Raw genomic sequence first — 16,462 nt, 5'->3', positions numbered from 1 at the left:
GGCTGTCGTCCAGGCAGAGGGAGCCCCCTGGGCTGGGGGCCGAGGAGGGGGCCAAGCTGGGGGAGGCCAGGCTGGGGGGGCAGGGTTCACATCCAGGATCCTGGAGGTCCAGGTGTTCTGCCTGGGCTGCAGCGGTTACCACCTCCTCCTCCAGACTCACAGAGCCCTCAGGCCAGGGGTCCACACAGCTCAGAGATAGCATGGTGGCCCGGCAACACCTCTTCCTGCGAGTGTGAGTCTTTATCTCTCTTCTTTCCTGTTCTCCCTCACCTCCCTTGTTGCAGTCTGACGAGAGAGAGAAAAAACACACACTTGGCAGTTAGCAAAGCGGAAGATGACAGTGATAGGTCTATTTTAAAACAGAGGGTGTCATGTGAGGAGTGTGAAGTTAAAACCATTCTCTCACATATTTCCATTCAGACTCCCTTTCAAATGGTGTGGGGGGGGAATAGTATCGCTGTAGTCTGGGGCAACTGGGCAATGTCTGAACATATAATGGGAACTGCCTTTGAAAATCTTATTGTCTATTGTCTCGTTTGTCTTTTATTGTAGAAAATATATAGAAAGTTTGTTTTTGGATATCATTAAAACATCTGAAAAGATATGTAGAACATAGTCGTAGACTTGTGCAGGTTTTTAAAGGCTGTTGTTGAGGGTGGTTACAGAACGTTCCAGAAACATCGTTGCACTTGACGCTCCTGGTCTTGCGAATGATATGAGCGCCCCGCATACGACGTAAGGGCAAACGCACCGAAGAATGCCTATCCGTTCAACCATATAGCCTACCAGACACATTTAACTAACGAAAAATTATATCCTTCCAAAATTTTCTCAGATGAGACTTATATTTCAACAGTCATTTATTTGTTGGCTCATTAGACATTGTAGCCTTTTAATGTGAATTTATACTATTTCTAGGACATATGAATTTGTACATGTACAAGCATGTTTTATTAATGGCGTGTAAAATGTTTGATTACTTCCCAACACTGGAGAATTTAGAAATAATCAAGCAAATAAAATAAAAAATACGTTTAGCTGTAATATTTTAGCCTTCATAATTTTACCTTTAACCTTAAATTAACATTGACAAACATAACATTAATAAACATAATTTCCCATCGTCCCTAGAGAATTAAAATGTTGCCGGATGTAAAAAACTCACCTTTTATGTGTTAGAATGCTGAAATAGGACCTTAAATTCCAAATGGACAGCTGTTGAATTTTTAATCGCACTGGAGCCTTGTAGGACTCGCACCTGTTACCAACTGCCGACAAAAAAATCCTTAAGATTATACCTTTGGCGCTCCGATGCGCGCTTCTTCAATTCAAGGTCTCAAAAGCAGGTCTTTATAACGGTGACCACGGCTAAAGTCTTCTCACTCGGGGGGCAGTTTAATACCTGGTGCAAGAGGTTTGTCCCGCAACCATAGAAACGGTACACCCCCTTGTAAACAGCTTCCAGAGCTTCCATTGGCCTGGTGGCTGCTATAGTGATTCCTTTTTAATCACTCGCCACTCGGGTTTGTTCGTCACGCAAGTCAATTCATTCTGGAGCTCAAAAAGACATTTGAAAGGGATGATAGAATTTAAAATTTTTCTTTTTTTCCTTCTTCTTCTTCTGATTCCGACTAATCAGGATTATTCTAATCCAAATTGATGGACTGGTTGACTGACAGGTGTGAAGCTCTGATGTGATTCTGACTCGCACAACACTTAATTTGCAGACCATTTATTTGTGTGCTTTAGAAAGAAAAGAAAAAAGTAGCCTATCGGCTTTTCTAACTTTTTAAATTGCATTAGAACACGTCCTTTGGTGTACAGCATGACAATGAGGAGCGCGGGGCGAGTGAGAGGTCTTGCCGTTGAAGATGGGCCGCGCGCTGAAGAGCGTGAGCCGCTCTGAGTGGCAGTTGTCCGCGAGGCTCCGACAGCGTGTTCCAGGTTCCGCGCTGGAGTGGCGACAAGGAAGTCTTTTTATAGCTTTACAGTTGCTTTTGTCCCGTGCCTTAGGAAACCACTCGGCCACATTAATGGAGCGCTTAAGAGGCCAAACTTTTTTGTTTCTCTTCTTCTGTCCTCTTTCTGTCCTTTTCTGTGTTAATAACAAAAGTACATTCCTACATAGACGCCCCCCCCCCCCCCCCCCTAAGTCCTAATGGGGTGTCCGGGATGTACTGACATGCTTGTGGGTACAGAGCTGTTACCCCGAGCCATGAGCTTTCCTCCATTTTCACCAACATGCCCCCAGCGCATGGCCCAATAACCAACACACAGTGGTGGAGTCTCTGGGACAAACACCCCAATGCCCACCAGGATTTATCATATGCCCACTCTAACATGCCCACACCAGGGTGAGGGGTGGCATGGGGAGGATGGGGGGGGGAGGGGGAGACAAACCTTCAGCTTCTTTCTCTCTGAACAAGCACACCAGGACCTCCACAGTGCGTACATGACCTTTCCTTTCAGAAAGGTTATAGATTTTAGCTCATCCTAGAGAACTATCCCGTGGCCAGTCTCGCATCGTTCTTGTCTCGGACTCCATATTTGACGAGGGCAAACACGAAGTCCAGCGTCCACATGGAGGAGCGCGGGGGGGGGGGCATCCCTCCGTTCTGACAGGACAAAGACAGTGACGGAGGAGAGGATCGGAGCCAGCAGCTCTCTGAGTGCTGCCTTCCTCTTCCAGCCAGGGCTGGTTGCCCTCACGCAACTTGTTGGCCTGCCTCGATCATTTACATTTACATTTAGTCATTTAGCAGACGCTCTTATCCAGAGCGACGTACAGTAAGTACAGGGACATTCCCCCGAGGCAAGTAGGGTGAAGTGCCTTGCCCAAGGACACAACATCAGTTGGCATGACCGGGAATCGAACTGGCAACCTTCGGATTACTAGCCCGATTCCCTCACCGCTCAGCGAACTGACTCCGATCACAGAGTAGGAGAGGAGAGAAGAAAAGTGTCCAGAAAAAAGGAGGAGAGAAGGCCTGGTATTATGGGATGGATAGACAGAGTGAGAGTGAGAGATCAAAATCCAGTATGGAATCTTTATCCGGGTTTGTAGCAGTACTGTTTCTTGACAGGAGAGGGCGCCAGACACTACTAAATAACCCTGCAGCTCTATAGGGGAAGTTGAGAGAGTCAGGTTGCTGAACTGCTCCTACTGCTACATGCAAGTATAATTCAATGAGTGAAATCGTTAAACAAGCTCTATGTATGTGTAAACAACTGTTTTGATCATTTATCTAATATACACATATGCTCTGTGTTGTGTGTAGAAGTTATATGAAGGAAATATAAAATACAAATGTAAAATACAAAATACTTCTTAAGCACCTAAATCCTTAAAATACACAAGTTCTCATCAAGAAACAGCAACATTCGCCTACGCTTTCCACTACACCAGGGGCAATACTGGGTCCTCTTTCTCCCCCCTAGCCTTCCCATTCCCGGCTTGGTATAACACAGTGTTCATTCAGCATTCCCAGAGGGACCCAGAGTCATATTGACGGGGCAGTTTCCTGGCGGTCCAGGCGTGTGAACTCACACTGAGGGAGTGTTTACTGCCCTGGTGACTGGCTGGCTCGTGAGTCACTGAACAAGGAGGATGAGGAGGATGAGGAGAAGGAGGAATGGGCAAGGTTCAACACGTGGATTAAAAAAACAAGTGAGACATCCTTGGTATTTAAAAACAAAAGTCCAGTCTGTCAAGGTGATGTTAATCCTTAGCTGAGAATGAAGACCCAGATGAGAGAGAGAATTCTAACAGCAATGAGTAGTGAAAAGGAACAGCCTGCATTTTACAAGACAGTTCAAACCCTGAGTTTTTTGCTCAATTACTATTCTACATTAAGTTGACTGCAGTCTTCCAGGATCACACCATTTTATTGAATCCACTTCTAAACAGCCTGGCGGCCATAGCCCATGGATCCATAATAGATGGGGCTGTGTGTGTGTGTGTGTGTGTGTGTGGGGGGGGGGGGGGGGCGTCTCACATGCTTGCACGCATCTGAATAATTCAGCGCTGAGAGCTCGCGTGCAGTGTTAGCTTGACAACTGCTACATGCTTCAGAAGAAGAAGACTACCAATCTGATCCATCTTTAAGAAAGCCACTCTAAAACACGTTATACAACATTGGCTCTCCCACTGTATTCAGACCTTGTAAAAAAAAAATAAAAAAAAATGCATTGCTGTTCCGTTAACTGTTAATGTAGGCCTATTCATTAAAAATAGTAAATGTATTGCACACTGTGGATATGGACTTAAGAAAATATATCTATTCGATGGTTCCACACGCTGTAATTTTCACAAAGGCACGTATGACTGTACTGACAGCAATATTTATTTACATTATGCACCATTGATGTACTCGTGTCTGATCACAAATCGTGTAGTATGAGTCGACCAATAGAGAACCATCTTTTTGTACCTGCTAATGTCGAAAGCCAATGGGCTCAGTGGGATTCATCTACCTTAGACCAATCCACGACGATGGGTGCCCCGCAATTACGTCACTACAACGGATTGTTGGGGAGTTAAGTCTGCCGTTTTCTATGTTCAAACAGCGCGTTATGGAGCCACGGGTGGGGTTAAATCTCATCCTGAAGGTTCTACGGTAGACACGCCGTGGATTTCGTGTGGGCGACGCCTAGCGTACAAAACGATGAATTATTGTACACTGGCCAATGAGCTGTGTGATAGTACTACCTAGTTATCCAATCACGTATTGAGCTCGGCTTTGTTGTTGGTGATGACATGAAAACATTGTTGTTGCTGTAAAGCGAGGGGAGCTAGTGACATGGTGGCCCTGATTTGAGCGATTTCTAAAGGCATTGTTATACAATTCAAGATTTGTCGCTGCTTTTTTTAACGTCAAAATAACTTTGGAGGCCTGAAGAGTGGCGATGTCGGTTAATATGGACGAACTCAGGCACCAAGTGATGATAAACCAATTTGTGTTGACTGCCGGTTGTGCTGCTGATCAAGCGAAGCAGCTTTTGCAAGCGGCTCACTGGCAATTCGAGGTAACGTTTACGTTTATGTATGTGTGATCTGTGTCTGTATGTTTGTGCTTTCACGCCCGTGTTGTATTTTGCTAGCTATCCAAGCGCGGAAGATAAGCCGTGTCTAATTGTTTAAATATAATTACCCATACCAACGATCACCAGAACAGCGTCCTAGTGTCAGCTACAACTATTGAACGTCGAAAAATATTTGAACAATTGGGCAGGTAGTGAGTACAAATAGGCAAACATTAAACGCGGCCACGCTATTTAAAACTGTCTATTTCCGGAATACTTCGTCTGGACGGAATGCGTGTGAAGCAATCCGTTTGCCCCCTCCCCCCTCCTTAGCTTTGTTTATTATTTTTACCTAAAGTTAACTGCTCAAGCTCATCTTAAGTTATGGGACAAACGATAGAACAATCATGATTTTATTAGAAACCAATTCAGACAGTTGATCCTGTTTTCAAGCTGGCCACGCCAGATAAGGTCAAACATAAGATAATTTCTGCCGTTCCCCTGCGAGGTTGTATTGTTTACATTCATGACAGAAATCCAATGAAGCAACGTCGCCCTCAAGTCATTTCCGCTGCATGCGTAGCACGGGTGCTGATCATTCTTCCTCCTACTCCACAAATACCTGAAATGGCGTGTTGTGTTGCATACGTGAATAACGCGTTTCACTATCAAACAGTAACTAACATTTCTTCAACGTGTCAGCCTTAAACACCGCTAAACATTGAGTGAAGTCATTCCGCAGGCTAGGAAGGGTATAGAGTAACGAAACTGAAATCCGCTTCACGTAACGTGTATATGGATTGAGAAGAATAGTCGAGCTAGCTAATGTCTATCTTGCTATTTTTAGACAGATTAAAGTGTAATTATCCTTCCAGCTGTTCTTTTGCGGATGTACATGCTGCAATACTGTTACAGCCAACTACAGCCACGTTAGTCTTGGTTGCAAGCAGACTATATATGTTATTACGTTACATTTACATTTGATTAATTTAGAAGACGCTTTTCTCTAAAGCAAAGTACACATTTTGCATATTAGTATAGAAAGTTCTTCAGACGAGTCAGCATCAGATGTGCAGTTAGTAGTGGTAGTTGTAAGATACAACCTGGCCTTTTTGTTTGGGCACTGTATCATTGTCGTTTTTCCTAAGCTTTGTTTACACATTGTACCATTTCAGTTTGCAAGGTATGAGTATGGCGTCCCTAACTGTAGAAATAAAACTGATTGAGGATATGATAGGCACAATAACATTACTAGTTAGTACGTGTGCCAGGCCCAGGGAACTGTTCAGGATCGACAAGAGCACTGGAAAACTTTCAGCCTGAACCTCCAGATGGTTCCTTTTCTCCTAATGACCAATCTGTTGGCTAGTGGGGCCAGGTCAGAAGGCTGGGGCTGGGTAGAGGAAAAGTGTCTGGAGGCTAGGTGGTTGTGGCTGGGTGCTTGGGGCTGGGTGGAGGGTGGGTGCTTGGGGCTGGGTGGAGGCTGGGTGGAGGCTGGGTGGTTGGGGCTGGGTGGAGGCTGGGTGCTTGGGGCTGGGTGGAGGCTGGGTGCTTGGGGCTGGGTGGAGGCTGGGTGCTTGGGGCTGGGTGGAGGCTGGGTGGAGGCTGGGTGGAGGGTTAGGTTACAGAGGATGGATGCAGCCTGTTTGCTGACAGAGTTGTGAAAAGAAGCTGCTAGGAGTTGATGAGCTGCCTGCAGGCTTCCACCAGGCGATGCTGCCTGCTCTGAGCCCAGTATCAGAGCTCTATTCCTGGACTACCCCTCCAGGGGGGGGTGGGGGAACCTGTGGAGCAACTCTGTCATCACAGCTGTTTACCTGAGGAAACAGGGTGGCAGGTCATGTATCGCTGGGCAGAGGGATGAGCTTGGATGAAAACTATACACACCCCACCCCTCCATGATGTCACTGGCTTCCTTCTCTTCACTGATTGTTGATTATCTAGTAACTTTCCATTGAACACTTGCTAGACTGTAATCGTCTAGCTCTGCCTAGTTTTACAGACAGACAGACAGACAGACGGTGTGTGTGTGTTTTTCTGTGTCATGTGTCTGTTTCTGTGTGTGTGTGTGTGTTTCTGTATTTGGTCTCTGTGGGTGTGTGTGTGTGTTTTTGTGTCATGTGTGTCCGTGGGCAGGGTCTCTCCTGCAGCCTCTCTGTCTCAGCGACTCTTTTCTCTTGCTTCACATATTTCACTCTCTTTCTCCCTCTCTGTATCTGTCCGTCCTTCTGTCATCAAGCAGTCGAGAAGCATGTTCTAGTTTTCTCACTTTCACATTTACATATTTTCCCACTCTGTGTGTGAACAGTGTACACTGTGTGTGTTTGTGTGTGAACAGTGTACACTGTGTGTGTGTGTAAGAACAGTGTGTGTGTTCCCTCAGTGTGCTGCTTGTTCCTGTCTTTGTCCCTGTAGCTGTGAGTTCTCCGTGTTCTCATGTTACATAAGCAGGAGGGAGAGCTGTCATCACATCAGGTGTCACCCCTCCTCACCCTCCTCATCCCTCCTCACCCCTCTCCTCCTCACCCTCCTCTTCATCTTCCTTCCCCTTTCTCCTCATCCCTCCCCTCCCTCCTTTTTTCTTTTCTCCTCGTCCTCCCTTCAAGCCACGAGATCCCAACCAGTGCTACGTGCCTGCGTCATCAGAAATGCCCCCCGCTCACCACGGCAAGCTAGCTAACCACATGCTGCGCCAGGCCAGTCTAACCAGTGGAAGCGGCTAGCCTGGTCTTGTTTGTGTACGTCCCTGCCTTGAAGGACAGGAAACTCTAAGCAGCAACCAAAGCATCTCTGATTTGATTTAAGACGAACCCCCGGGTTGAGAGACGAAGAGAGGTTTGCACCCGCTGGCCTTCCCAAGACAATGGCTGAGCGGTGCATTCCTGTTGAAATGTGGGTCACGTTGAAGGGGCTCACATTCCTGTACTGGCACTACTGTTGTCACACTACAGGAGCGTTGTGTGTGTGTGTGTGTGTGTGTGTGTGTGTGTGTGTGTGTGTGTGTGTGAGGGAGGGAGGGAGGGGAGGAGGCATAGGGAAACCACAGACTCATTGAAGTGTTGGAGAGGGAGAGAGAGACTGTAGTGTAGTGAAATGGAGGTTAGTGTCGAGCTACCAGCTGTTTAACTTGGTTAGTCGGTCAATTCTTCTGCTTCGAGTCTGCCTGCTGTCTTCTAACTCAGGCTATGCGCACTGCTTCCACCAGGCACACACACACACACTAGCTACTACCAGCACACTACATAGGACTATGACTGACATACACAATACTTGGTAATAACAGATCCACTACCACTTAGCTACTCCTAAAATACACACTGAGCTACTACTGGTTCAATCTACATACGATTAAAACCCACCACTACCGAGCTTCTCACAGTCTTTAACATCTGATGCTTCTGTTCTCTCACAGAGCAACTGTTTCTCTCAGTCACATTTTTTTATTTTTCAAGTTAATAGTATAACACAAGGTCATTCTGAACAACGAAATTCTTGGAAAACGGCAAGCTGCAACTCTGCGGGGATAGAGACACACACACACACACAGTCATTTTCCAGACGTTCCAAAACAGCTCCCAATGAATCATGTTGAAGTCAGAGACTCTCTGTGTGGAGGATGTGTGTGTGTTTTTCTGTGAACCACTGAGACAGTGTTTCTTCACGCTGCTCTGTGTGTGTGTGTGTGTGTGTGTGTGATAATAGTAGTTCATTCTGAAGACTTCCTTGTTTGGGCAGGGTGGGGGCAGCTGGAGGAACCATGTTTACATTTGTAACGACTCGACTCCCCCTCCCCCTCCCCGGCTTGTTGCACTTTGTCACCGGGGAAAAAACACGTTGTTGTGGCTATCTCTGACGCTGGCCTGAGAAAATAGGCCGTGGTCCATTCACAGAATTCACAGAGACATAAAAGACACAGGACTGTTGACGATTACGAGTGGTTGTTCTTCTCAACAGAGCGTGTTAGCCTAGCCTTGCCCAGCTATCCACCGCAGAGCTACTGACTAGCCTCAGTCATTAGGCTCTCACGCGGTTAGCTGTTAGCTTAGCCTGCTAGCAAACCAGCACAGTGTGTCTGTGTGTAGTGGGTTAAGTGACCTTGTTTTAGCACACACACACACACACACACACAGGGATAATGGTTTTAACCTGAGTCATGTGATTGACTCATACCCACAGACTGGGCTGGGTGGGGGAGGTGGGAGAGAGGGAGGCTTGTCGTTGAGGGAGGATAAGAAGGTGAAATGTGAAGGGTAACCGAGCTAGTTACTGCTTTACAACAATGTCTGTGTGGTCCAGTTACAAGCCTTTACATGACCGTTACAAGTTTTGCATTGTTCTCACACAAATTATTCTCTCCCTCTCTCTCATTTTTCCATTCCCCCCCCACCTCCACACCCTTCCTCCCTTTCCCTCCCTCCTCCTCTCTCTCTCTCTTTCTCCCTCTCTCCACAGACGGCTCTAAGCTCCTTTTTTCAGGAGGCCCACATCCCTACTCACCACCAGATGGTAAGTACGTTAAGGGTGCGTTAGGTTCGGTTCACAGCTGCCCCCTTGGCACTCAGTCTGGGTTCCATCCGATCAGGGAGGAGGGGCCAAGCCAGGAAGCAGGGGGCTGTTTCACATAATGACTCACTCATGTTAAGAGGAGAGAGAGGGGGGGGGGGGGCTGATACACTAACATGACATACTGTAGCAACAGAGAGAAAACACACACACTTTAGTACATTCTAACCACTGTCCTTGGTCAATTACCTAATCTAGCTTTTACAATACTCTTCCTTATCCGTGTGTGTGTGAGATTCTGTGTGTTTGTTATTCCTTCGTTGACTGACAGAAGGTGCTGGAAGTGTAACAGTGTGTTCCAGACTCTGTCTGAGCACGACGTCTTGGATTTGTGTTCTGCCACCATCTTTCCCTCCCTCCCTGTCTCCAGTCATCCATCCCTCCCTCCATTCCTTTCTCCTTAATCCATCCCTCCGTCCACCCATCTTTCGCCTTCTCAATTCCCCCTCCCTCCCTCCCTCCCTCCTCCAACATCTGGGATCCTGCCTCGCTACGGCGTTTGCTTGTCCTCTTCCTGTGTGTCGTGTACGTGCTTGTTGGCCGAGCTGGGAGCAGAGAGAGGAAGATGGAGTGAGAGAAGAGAGAGAGAGAGAGAAAACGGGAGAGAATAGGGAGAGAGGGAGAGAGAGAATGAGGAGGGAGGGAGGGAGGGAGGGAGGGAGCGTGAGTGGGAGAGAGGTGGGGGTTTGTTATTATTTTGGGTGCAGCGGCATTACATCATACCACTGCAGGCTGTGTGTGTGTGTGTGGGAACACTGTAGACCAAAAGGAGGGCTGTAGTTGTAGTGGAGAGAAACAGAGACATTGAGGAGAGTGAGCGAGTGAAGATTACACACACACACACACACAACAACAGTGTCTAGAGAGTCACTCTTAAAGCGGTAGATCAGAATTCTCAGGACAGTTGTTCAGGATTCTTAGTGGGTGACTCCAGATAGCTGTCTAGACACAGAATGTCAGAGGTCAGAGCTAGAGTTGAGCATGCGTGTGGAAGTGTGTACCACACCGGGAAAAGTGGGTCTGGACCCTAGTCTCCTGGGATAGGACCCTCACCCCTACTAGCCCCCATCAGACAGCAATACCAGCCAGCCAGCCTAATACCAGCTATGTCACATCATAAACAATGCTGATGGAGCAGTGTGTGTTACAGAGACCTGTTCCTGCATTCTGCTGCATGTTTATGTGTTTTGGTTGGTTGGTTTGTGTGACGTGCGGGGCCAGTCCAGACTTGCCCTCTCAGCTGAACCTGTTGAACTACCCCTCTTATCTCCCTCCCTTCCTCCCTCCCATTCACCCTTTACTCCCTCCCTCCTTTCTGTCCTCCCTCCGTCCTTCCTTCTTATCTTCTTTCTCTCTCCTTTTCTTTCTCACTTATTTTTCCCCCGACCACCTCCCTCTCTCCATTCCTCCTTCGTTATCTGTTTCCTCGTTCTCTCGCCTTTCTCTTTATCTCCCCCTCATCTCTCTCTCCCACTAATCCCACAGCTCAGCCCTGAACAGAGCCAGATAGTGGCTGGTATTGTAACAGAGGGGGAGGTGCAGTGGAAGGGAGGCAGAGAGAGGAGGAGGTGGAGAGGAAGGGAGGCAGAGAGAGGAGGAGGTGGAGAGGAAGGGAGGCAGAGAGAGGAGGAGGTGGAGAGGAAGGGAGGCAGAGAGAGGAAGAGGTGGAGAGGAAGGGAGACAGAGGGAGGAAGAGGTGGAGAGGAAGGGAGGCAGAGAGAGGGGGAGGTGGAGAGGAAGGGAGGCAGAGAGAGGAGGATGTGGAGAGGAAGGGAGGCAGAGAGAGGAGGATGTGGAGAGGAAGGGAGGCAGAGAGGAGAAGGTGGAGAGGAAGGGAGGCAGAGAGAGGAGGAGGTGGAGAGGAAGGGAGGCAGAGAGAGGAGGAGGTGGAGAGGAAGGGAGGCAGAGAGAGGAGGAGGTGGAGAGGAAGGGAGGCAGAGAGAGGAAGAGGTGGAGAGGAAGGGAGACAGAGGGAGGAAGAGGTGGAGAGGAAGGGAGGCAGAGAGAGGAGGAGGTGGAGAGGAAGTAAGGCAGAGAGAGGAGGATGTGGAGAGGAAGGGAGGCAGAGAGAGGAGGAGGTGGAGAGGAAGGGAGGCAGAGAGAGGAGGAGGTGGAGAGGAAGGGAGGCAGAGAGAGGAGGAGGTGGAGAGGAAGTAAGGCAGAGAGAGGAGGATGTGGAGAGGAAGGGAGGCAGAGAGAGGAGGAGGTGGAGAGGAAGGGAGGCAGAGAGAGGAGGAGGTGGAGAGGAAGGGAGGCAGAGAGAGGAGGAGGTGGAGAGGAAGGGAGGCAGAGAGAGGAGGAGGTGGAGAGGAAGGGAGGCAGAGAGAGGAGGAGGTGGAGAGGAAGGGAGGCAGAGAGAGGAAGAGGTGGAGAGGAAGGGAGACAGAGGGAGGAAGAGGTGGAGAGGAAGGGAGGCAGAGAGAGGGGGAGGTGGAGAGGAAGTAAGGCAGAGAGAGGAGGATGTGGAGAGGAAGGGAGGCAGAGAGAGGAGGAGGTGGAGAGGAAGGGAGGCAGAGAGAGGAGGAGGTGGAGAGGAAGGGAGGCAGAGAGAGGAGGAGGTGGAGAGGAAGGGAGGCAGAGGGAGGAAGAGGTGGAGAGGAAGTAAGGCAGAGAGAGGAGGATGTGGAGAGGAAGGGAGGCAGAGAGAGGAGGAGGTGGAGAGGAAGGGAGGCAGAGAGAGGAGGAGGTGGAGAGGAAGGGAGGCAGAGAGAGGAGGAGGTGGAGAGGAAGGGAGGCAGAGGGAGGAAGAGGTGGAGAGGAAGGGAGGCAGAGAGAGGAGGAGGTGGAGAGGAAGGGAGGCAGAGAGAGGAAGAGGTGGAGAGGAAGGGAGGCAGAGAGAGGAAGAGGTGGAGAGGAAGGGAGGCAGAGAGAGGGGGAGGTGGAGAGGAAGGGAGGCAGGCGTAGTGAGAACCGAGGCCTGACAGACATCTCACTCTCACAGCTCACATCATCACTACTGCCGAGTGTGTGTGTTGGTGAAAGAGAGAGTGAGAGCTAAATACATACATCATTTGACACTTGAAACATCTACACCTGGAAACTCCCTCCGAAAAACCGTAACCATAGTAACCTCTCCGGTGCTCTCTCTCTCCCTCCCTCCATAGATGTGCACGCCCCGGAACACGCCGGCCACGCCCCCCAACTTCCCCGACGCCATCACCATGTTCTCCAAGCTGCGTGCGTCAGACTGCCCGTCGGGCTCCGTGGCCCCTGGAGGACCCCAGGTCTCCATGGCCTGCTCCCCCCCGGCACCCTCCTCCTCCACAGGCTTCTTCTGGGCCTCTTCCCCCCCCAGCCACCAGTCGGCCTGGCTGCCTCCCTCTTCCCCCACTGCCCACCACACACACCACCACCACTACCAGCACCACCATCACATGCACCAGACCCCCATGTGGCCCCCCGTGTCCCAGGCAGTGGGGCCCCAGCAGCCCCCCGTGGTGTCGGCCTTCCACGGCCAGAGATGAGACTCTATACCTGGGGAAGAGGGGAGGGAGTGGCTGGATGGATCTGTTAGGGGGGGAGGGAGGGTTTGTGGTTGGGGAAGGAGGGGGGGGGGGGGGTGTTGGGAGATTTTAAGAGTAATAAAGGAGAGGGGAGGGAGGAGAGGCAAGAGACTTACGTACGAGGTACTCTCGTTTTTCTTTAGTTTTTCTTTGTTATTTTTTCTTATAAAATGACTATGAACAAATTTATCTCCATTGGAGACGCTTTGTTGCCTCCCTGTCTCCTTGGCAACTGGTCACCACCAAGGAGGAAACTGGAGAGAACCACTAGGAACAAACAGGAAGTAGGATGTGAACACACTTTGAAGTTACTGGACACGCAAAGGGTTCTGGGAAACAGTTTTTTCTCTTTTTTTTTTTTTTTCTAATCATCATCACAAGCCCCGGATCCAGCAGAGCACTTACTAAAAGATAGGAGCCATGTGATATGATAAAGTGCTTGGTCATTGGCAGTTTTTTCACAAACTCTCTTCTCCCATTGGGTCAAACAACACCTCGAATAACCATGTGACAGGAACTCACTGGAATAACCAGCAGGCATGGACATTCAGACTGCCACACAAAACTACCATTATTACATTCATGTGCTCTCACCTGACCTTGCCAAACAAAGTTATTTCAACTTTTCTCTTTATATCATGCAGTGGTGTGGAAAGAGTGAGTGTGTGTGTGATTACTGTTGCCTTTGGGAGAAACTTCATTCCTGGTCATGTGTCTTGTGTGTCTGAACGCAGAGTGAAACAACCCTCACTGGCTACAGTGCATGCTTCTGTGTTGGAGGTGTGTGTGTGTGTGTTTGTGTGTGTGTGAGGACCCTATGGCAGTAAAAAAAAAATAGAAGCACCCTGAAGTTTCCTTCAGGATTTTTTCTTTCTGTTTGGGTGTTCCCCCCCCCCCCCCCCCCCCGTTTCGGAGGAGAGTAGGGGGGGTAGTGGGAGGGGCTCACTGGTCTGTCTCAGTTTTGTTAGGTGAACATGGGGCTGGTTTTTCAGTGAAAGATTATGGCAACATCTTGACTCGGTTGTAAATAAAGGCGCGGCCAAAATAAGATTGCAAAAGGAGTATCACAAGTCATGCTGTCGAACCGCACGCAGACACACGCACACATTTTATCAGGAAATGTTTTCCCAAACTGGTGAAAGGAGGGAGTGTTGTTTGTTAGTCTCAGGCATGACTGGACAGGACAACCTAGTACATTTCCACACAACCTGTAGCAGCTAAATGACTGCTCCTACCTCTACTCTGATTGGTGGGGGAGAGGAGAGGGCCCAGGCGTTAACTGTTCTGATTGGTCAGGATAGAAAAGGCCTTATACCAGCAAAACCTCCCAGTTGCCCAACAGTGAACTCCTTCACGTTTTTAAACCAGGTGACTCAGATCGATGATCTGATAAACTTAGAAAACAGGTTTTATAAGAAGCTGTTCTGTTGACCTTTCCTTACTGCCGAATTCAGTAGAATATCTGGAACAGAGAAGTGGCTCCTCTCTGATAAGCTTCGCTGGGTAGTGAAGCCTAACTAGGAAGTGTGTGTGTGTGTGAGAGAGGAAGAAAGAGAAAAGCGAGGGATGAGGGAGAGAGACTAGATGTTGACACAACAGTCATCTGTCATGGCACAGGAAGGAGAGCAGGGAGTGGAGGGGGAAGGAGAGAGAGGGGGGGGGGGGCATGAAATGTTGATAGCCTGCAGAAGACACCAGGAGACTAGTATATTAGGATGGTGTCATTCTGCTTTGACACCTAACAAGATAGTTTTAACATGATTGCCAGTTATAACACTGTTATTACTATTTATAACGTAGTTATTACTAGTAATAATAGTCATGTTGGCCAGGTCTTCTGCTTGAGTAATAAAACTTGTGTTAAAGAGGATAAGTTGAGCATAACATCAAACTGGAGCACAGGTCCTCTAGCCTGTTCCTTCTGGTGAACCCTAGTGAAAGCCTGAGTGATCTTGGAGACGAGGGGTGAAGAAGGAGGTGGGGGTTGGGGAGGAGGAGGTGCGTGGTATGTGTGTGTGGGGGAGGGATTTTCAGTTTATCTAACAATGGTGTCGTTATGACTGTTTCCTGGTGAGGGGATCACAGGGTTTAATCTGCTCTGCTATGGCAACACAACCCAGGAGGGTAATTATGGTCTGGTCTCCCATGGCGGTGTGACCTGGGATGGCGTGTTGACGGCAGCATGGTTTGATTCAGGATCAGATCTGTGTTCGTGCGCTCGTAGCGGTCTGGGTGTGGAAGACACCGAACTGATCTAAGGTCAGAGTTGGTCGTCTGAGACTCTTTGTGAAGGCAGGCCTTCATCTTAATGCCTTTGGAATCTGCTTCATGTTTTACTATAGGCTCTCCTTAGAGAGAGCGTCATTAAGATGTTTTCTCTTACAACTGGGTATCTTTAAAAACCCATGTTTGGTTACAGCAATATTCCATGAAAGACGAGCAGAAGGATACTGTGTTTTAGATGAAACAGTCGAAAGGGACCATATAACCCTGGCATCCCTGTGAGGGCTTGTCGACAAGTCCTTTTTATCCGCTCTGCAGTCACATGGGCTGGGTGTTTGGCAAAGAGTTTCAGAAACACTGATGAAGACCTGGACCGTGGAGTCAAACCCCTTTTCTGTGATCCGTGCGTTTTCTAAAGACCCCTGTCGTGTCGTTTCCCTGTGTTCAAAATGTGCATTTATATGATGACTAATAATAAACCAGGTATGTAACAACTTGCCTTTTGTCCTTCCTGACTTGTCACTGATTGCTGTTTTACAGTCCAACCCCCCTCCTCACACACACACTGTCACTCACTCACTGACACACACACACACACACACACACACACATACTGTTTGAGGCCCAGACAGTTTGCTATGACTCTTCTGTTGTTTCTCTGACCAGACTAGATACCAAGGCTCGCCAACACCAGCGTCACAGCTAGCTGAGCTGTTTCTGTGCACAGCTAGCTGAGCTGTTTCTGTGCACAGCTAGCTGAGCTGTTTCTGTGCACAGCTAGCTGAGCTGTTTCTGTGCTGTGTCCCAGGGTGAGGGTGAAAAAGGTCCGTTTGCATTTCTGTACAATACTACTGACAAGATCAGTCATGAGAGGAAGGATGTGGTTAGGACTGTGTTTCAGGTCAAGTCAAAGTGTTGACTTTGTGAAACCAGTGTTGGAACAGGGAACATACTCTTTTGTGACCCTGGGTAGAGAGTAATAGTGTGTGTGTGTATGTGTGGGCATGTTGTTTCACAGGGTTCAAATGTGTTTATTTGTAGGTAGCACAAGAAAGGTCGACATTATTTGCAGTCAATGAGTCAAGGTATACAGGCCATGAATACTATGCTTGGAACCAGTGATGTGAGTCTCTGCTACATGAGACACAGGT

At 48.6% G+C, this 16,462-nt stretch overlaps 2 protein-coding genes across 2 annotated transcripts in view; one reads left to right on the top strand and one right to left on the bottom strand.

Annotated features, from left to right (window-relative positions):
* Positions 1–1,399, bottom strand: part of foxj1a (forkhead box J1a) — a 5,833-nt gene extending 4,434 nt beyond the window's left edge. Inside the window, 2 exon segments of the mRNA XM_062486271.1 lie at positions 1–285; positions 1,166–1,399. The exon segment at positions 1–285 is cut by the window's left edge and continues 161 nt beyond it. Coding sequence (XP_062342255.1) covers positions 1–202 — 202 coding nt within the window. The 5' untranslated portion in view covers positions 203–285; positions 1,166–1,399.
* A 3,339-nt stretch (positions 1,400–4,738) lies between these two features.
* ubald2 (UBA-like domain containing 2) lies at positions 4,739–15,810 on the top strand. Its single transcript, XM_062486953.1, has 3 exons — positions 4,739–5,025; positions 9,475–9,528; positions 12,690–15,810. Exons 1-3 carry the CDS (start codon positions 4,906–4,908, stop codon positions 13,047–13,049), a joined length of 534 nt encoding a protein of 177 aa, XP_062342937.1. The 5' UTR covers positions 4,739–4,905; the 3' UTR covers positions 13,050–15,810.
* The last annotated feature ends 652 nt before the right edge of the window (positions 15,811–16,462 follow it).

The sequence above is a fragment of the Osmerus eperlanus genome, chromosome 2 (assembly GCF_963692335.1).
Source record: "Osmerus eperlanus chromosome 2, fOsmEpe2.1, whole genome shotgun sequence".
Taxonomy (NCBI): domain Eukaryota; kingdom Metazoa; phylum Chordata; class Actinopteri; order Osmeriformes; family Osmeridae; genus Osmerus; species Osmerus eperlanus.
This window is presented reverse-complemented; position numbering and strand designations above follow the sequence as displayed.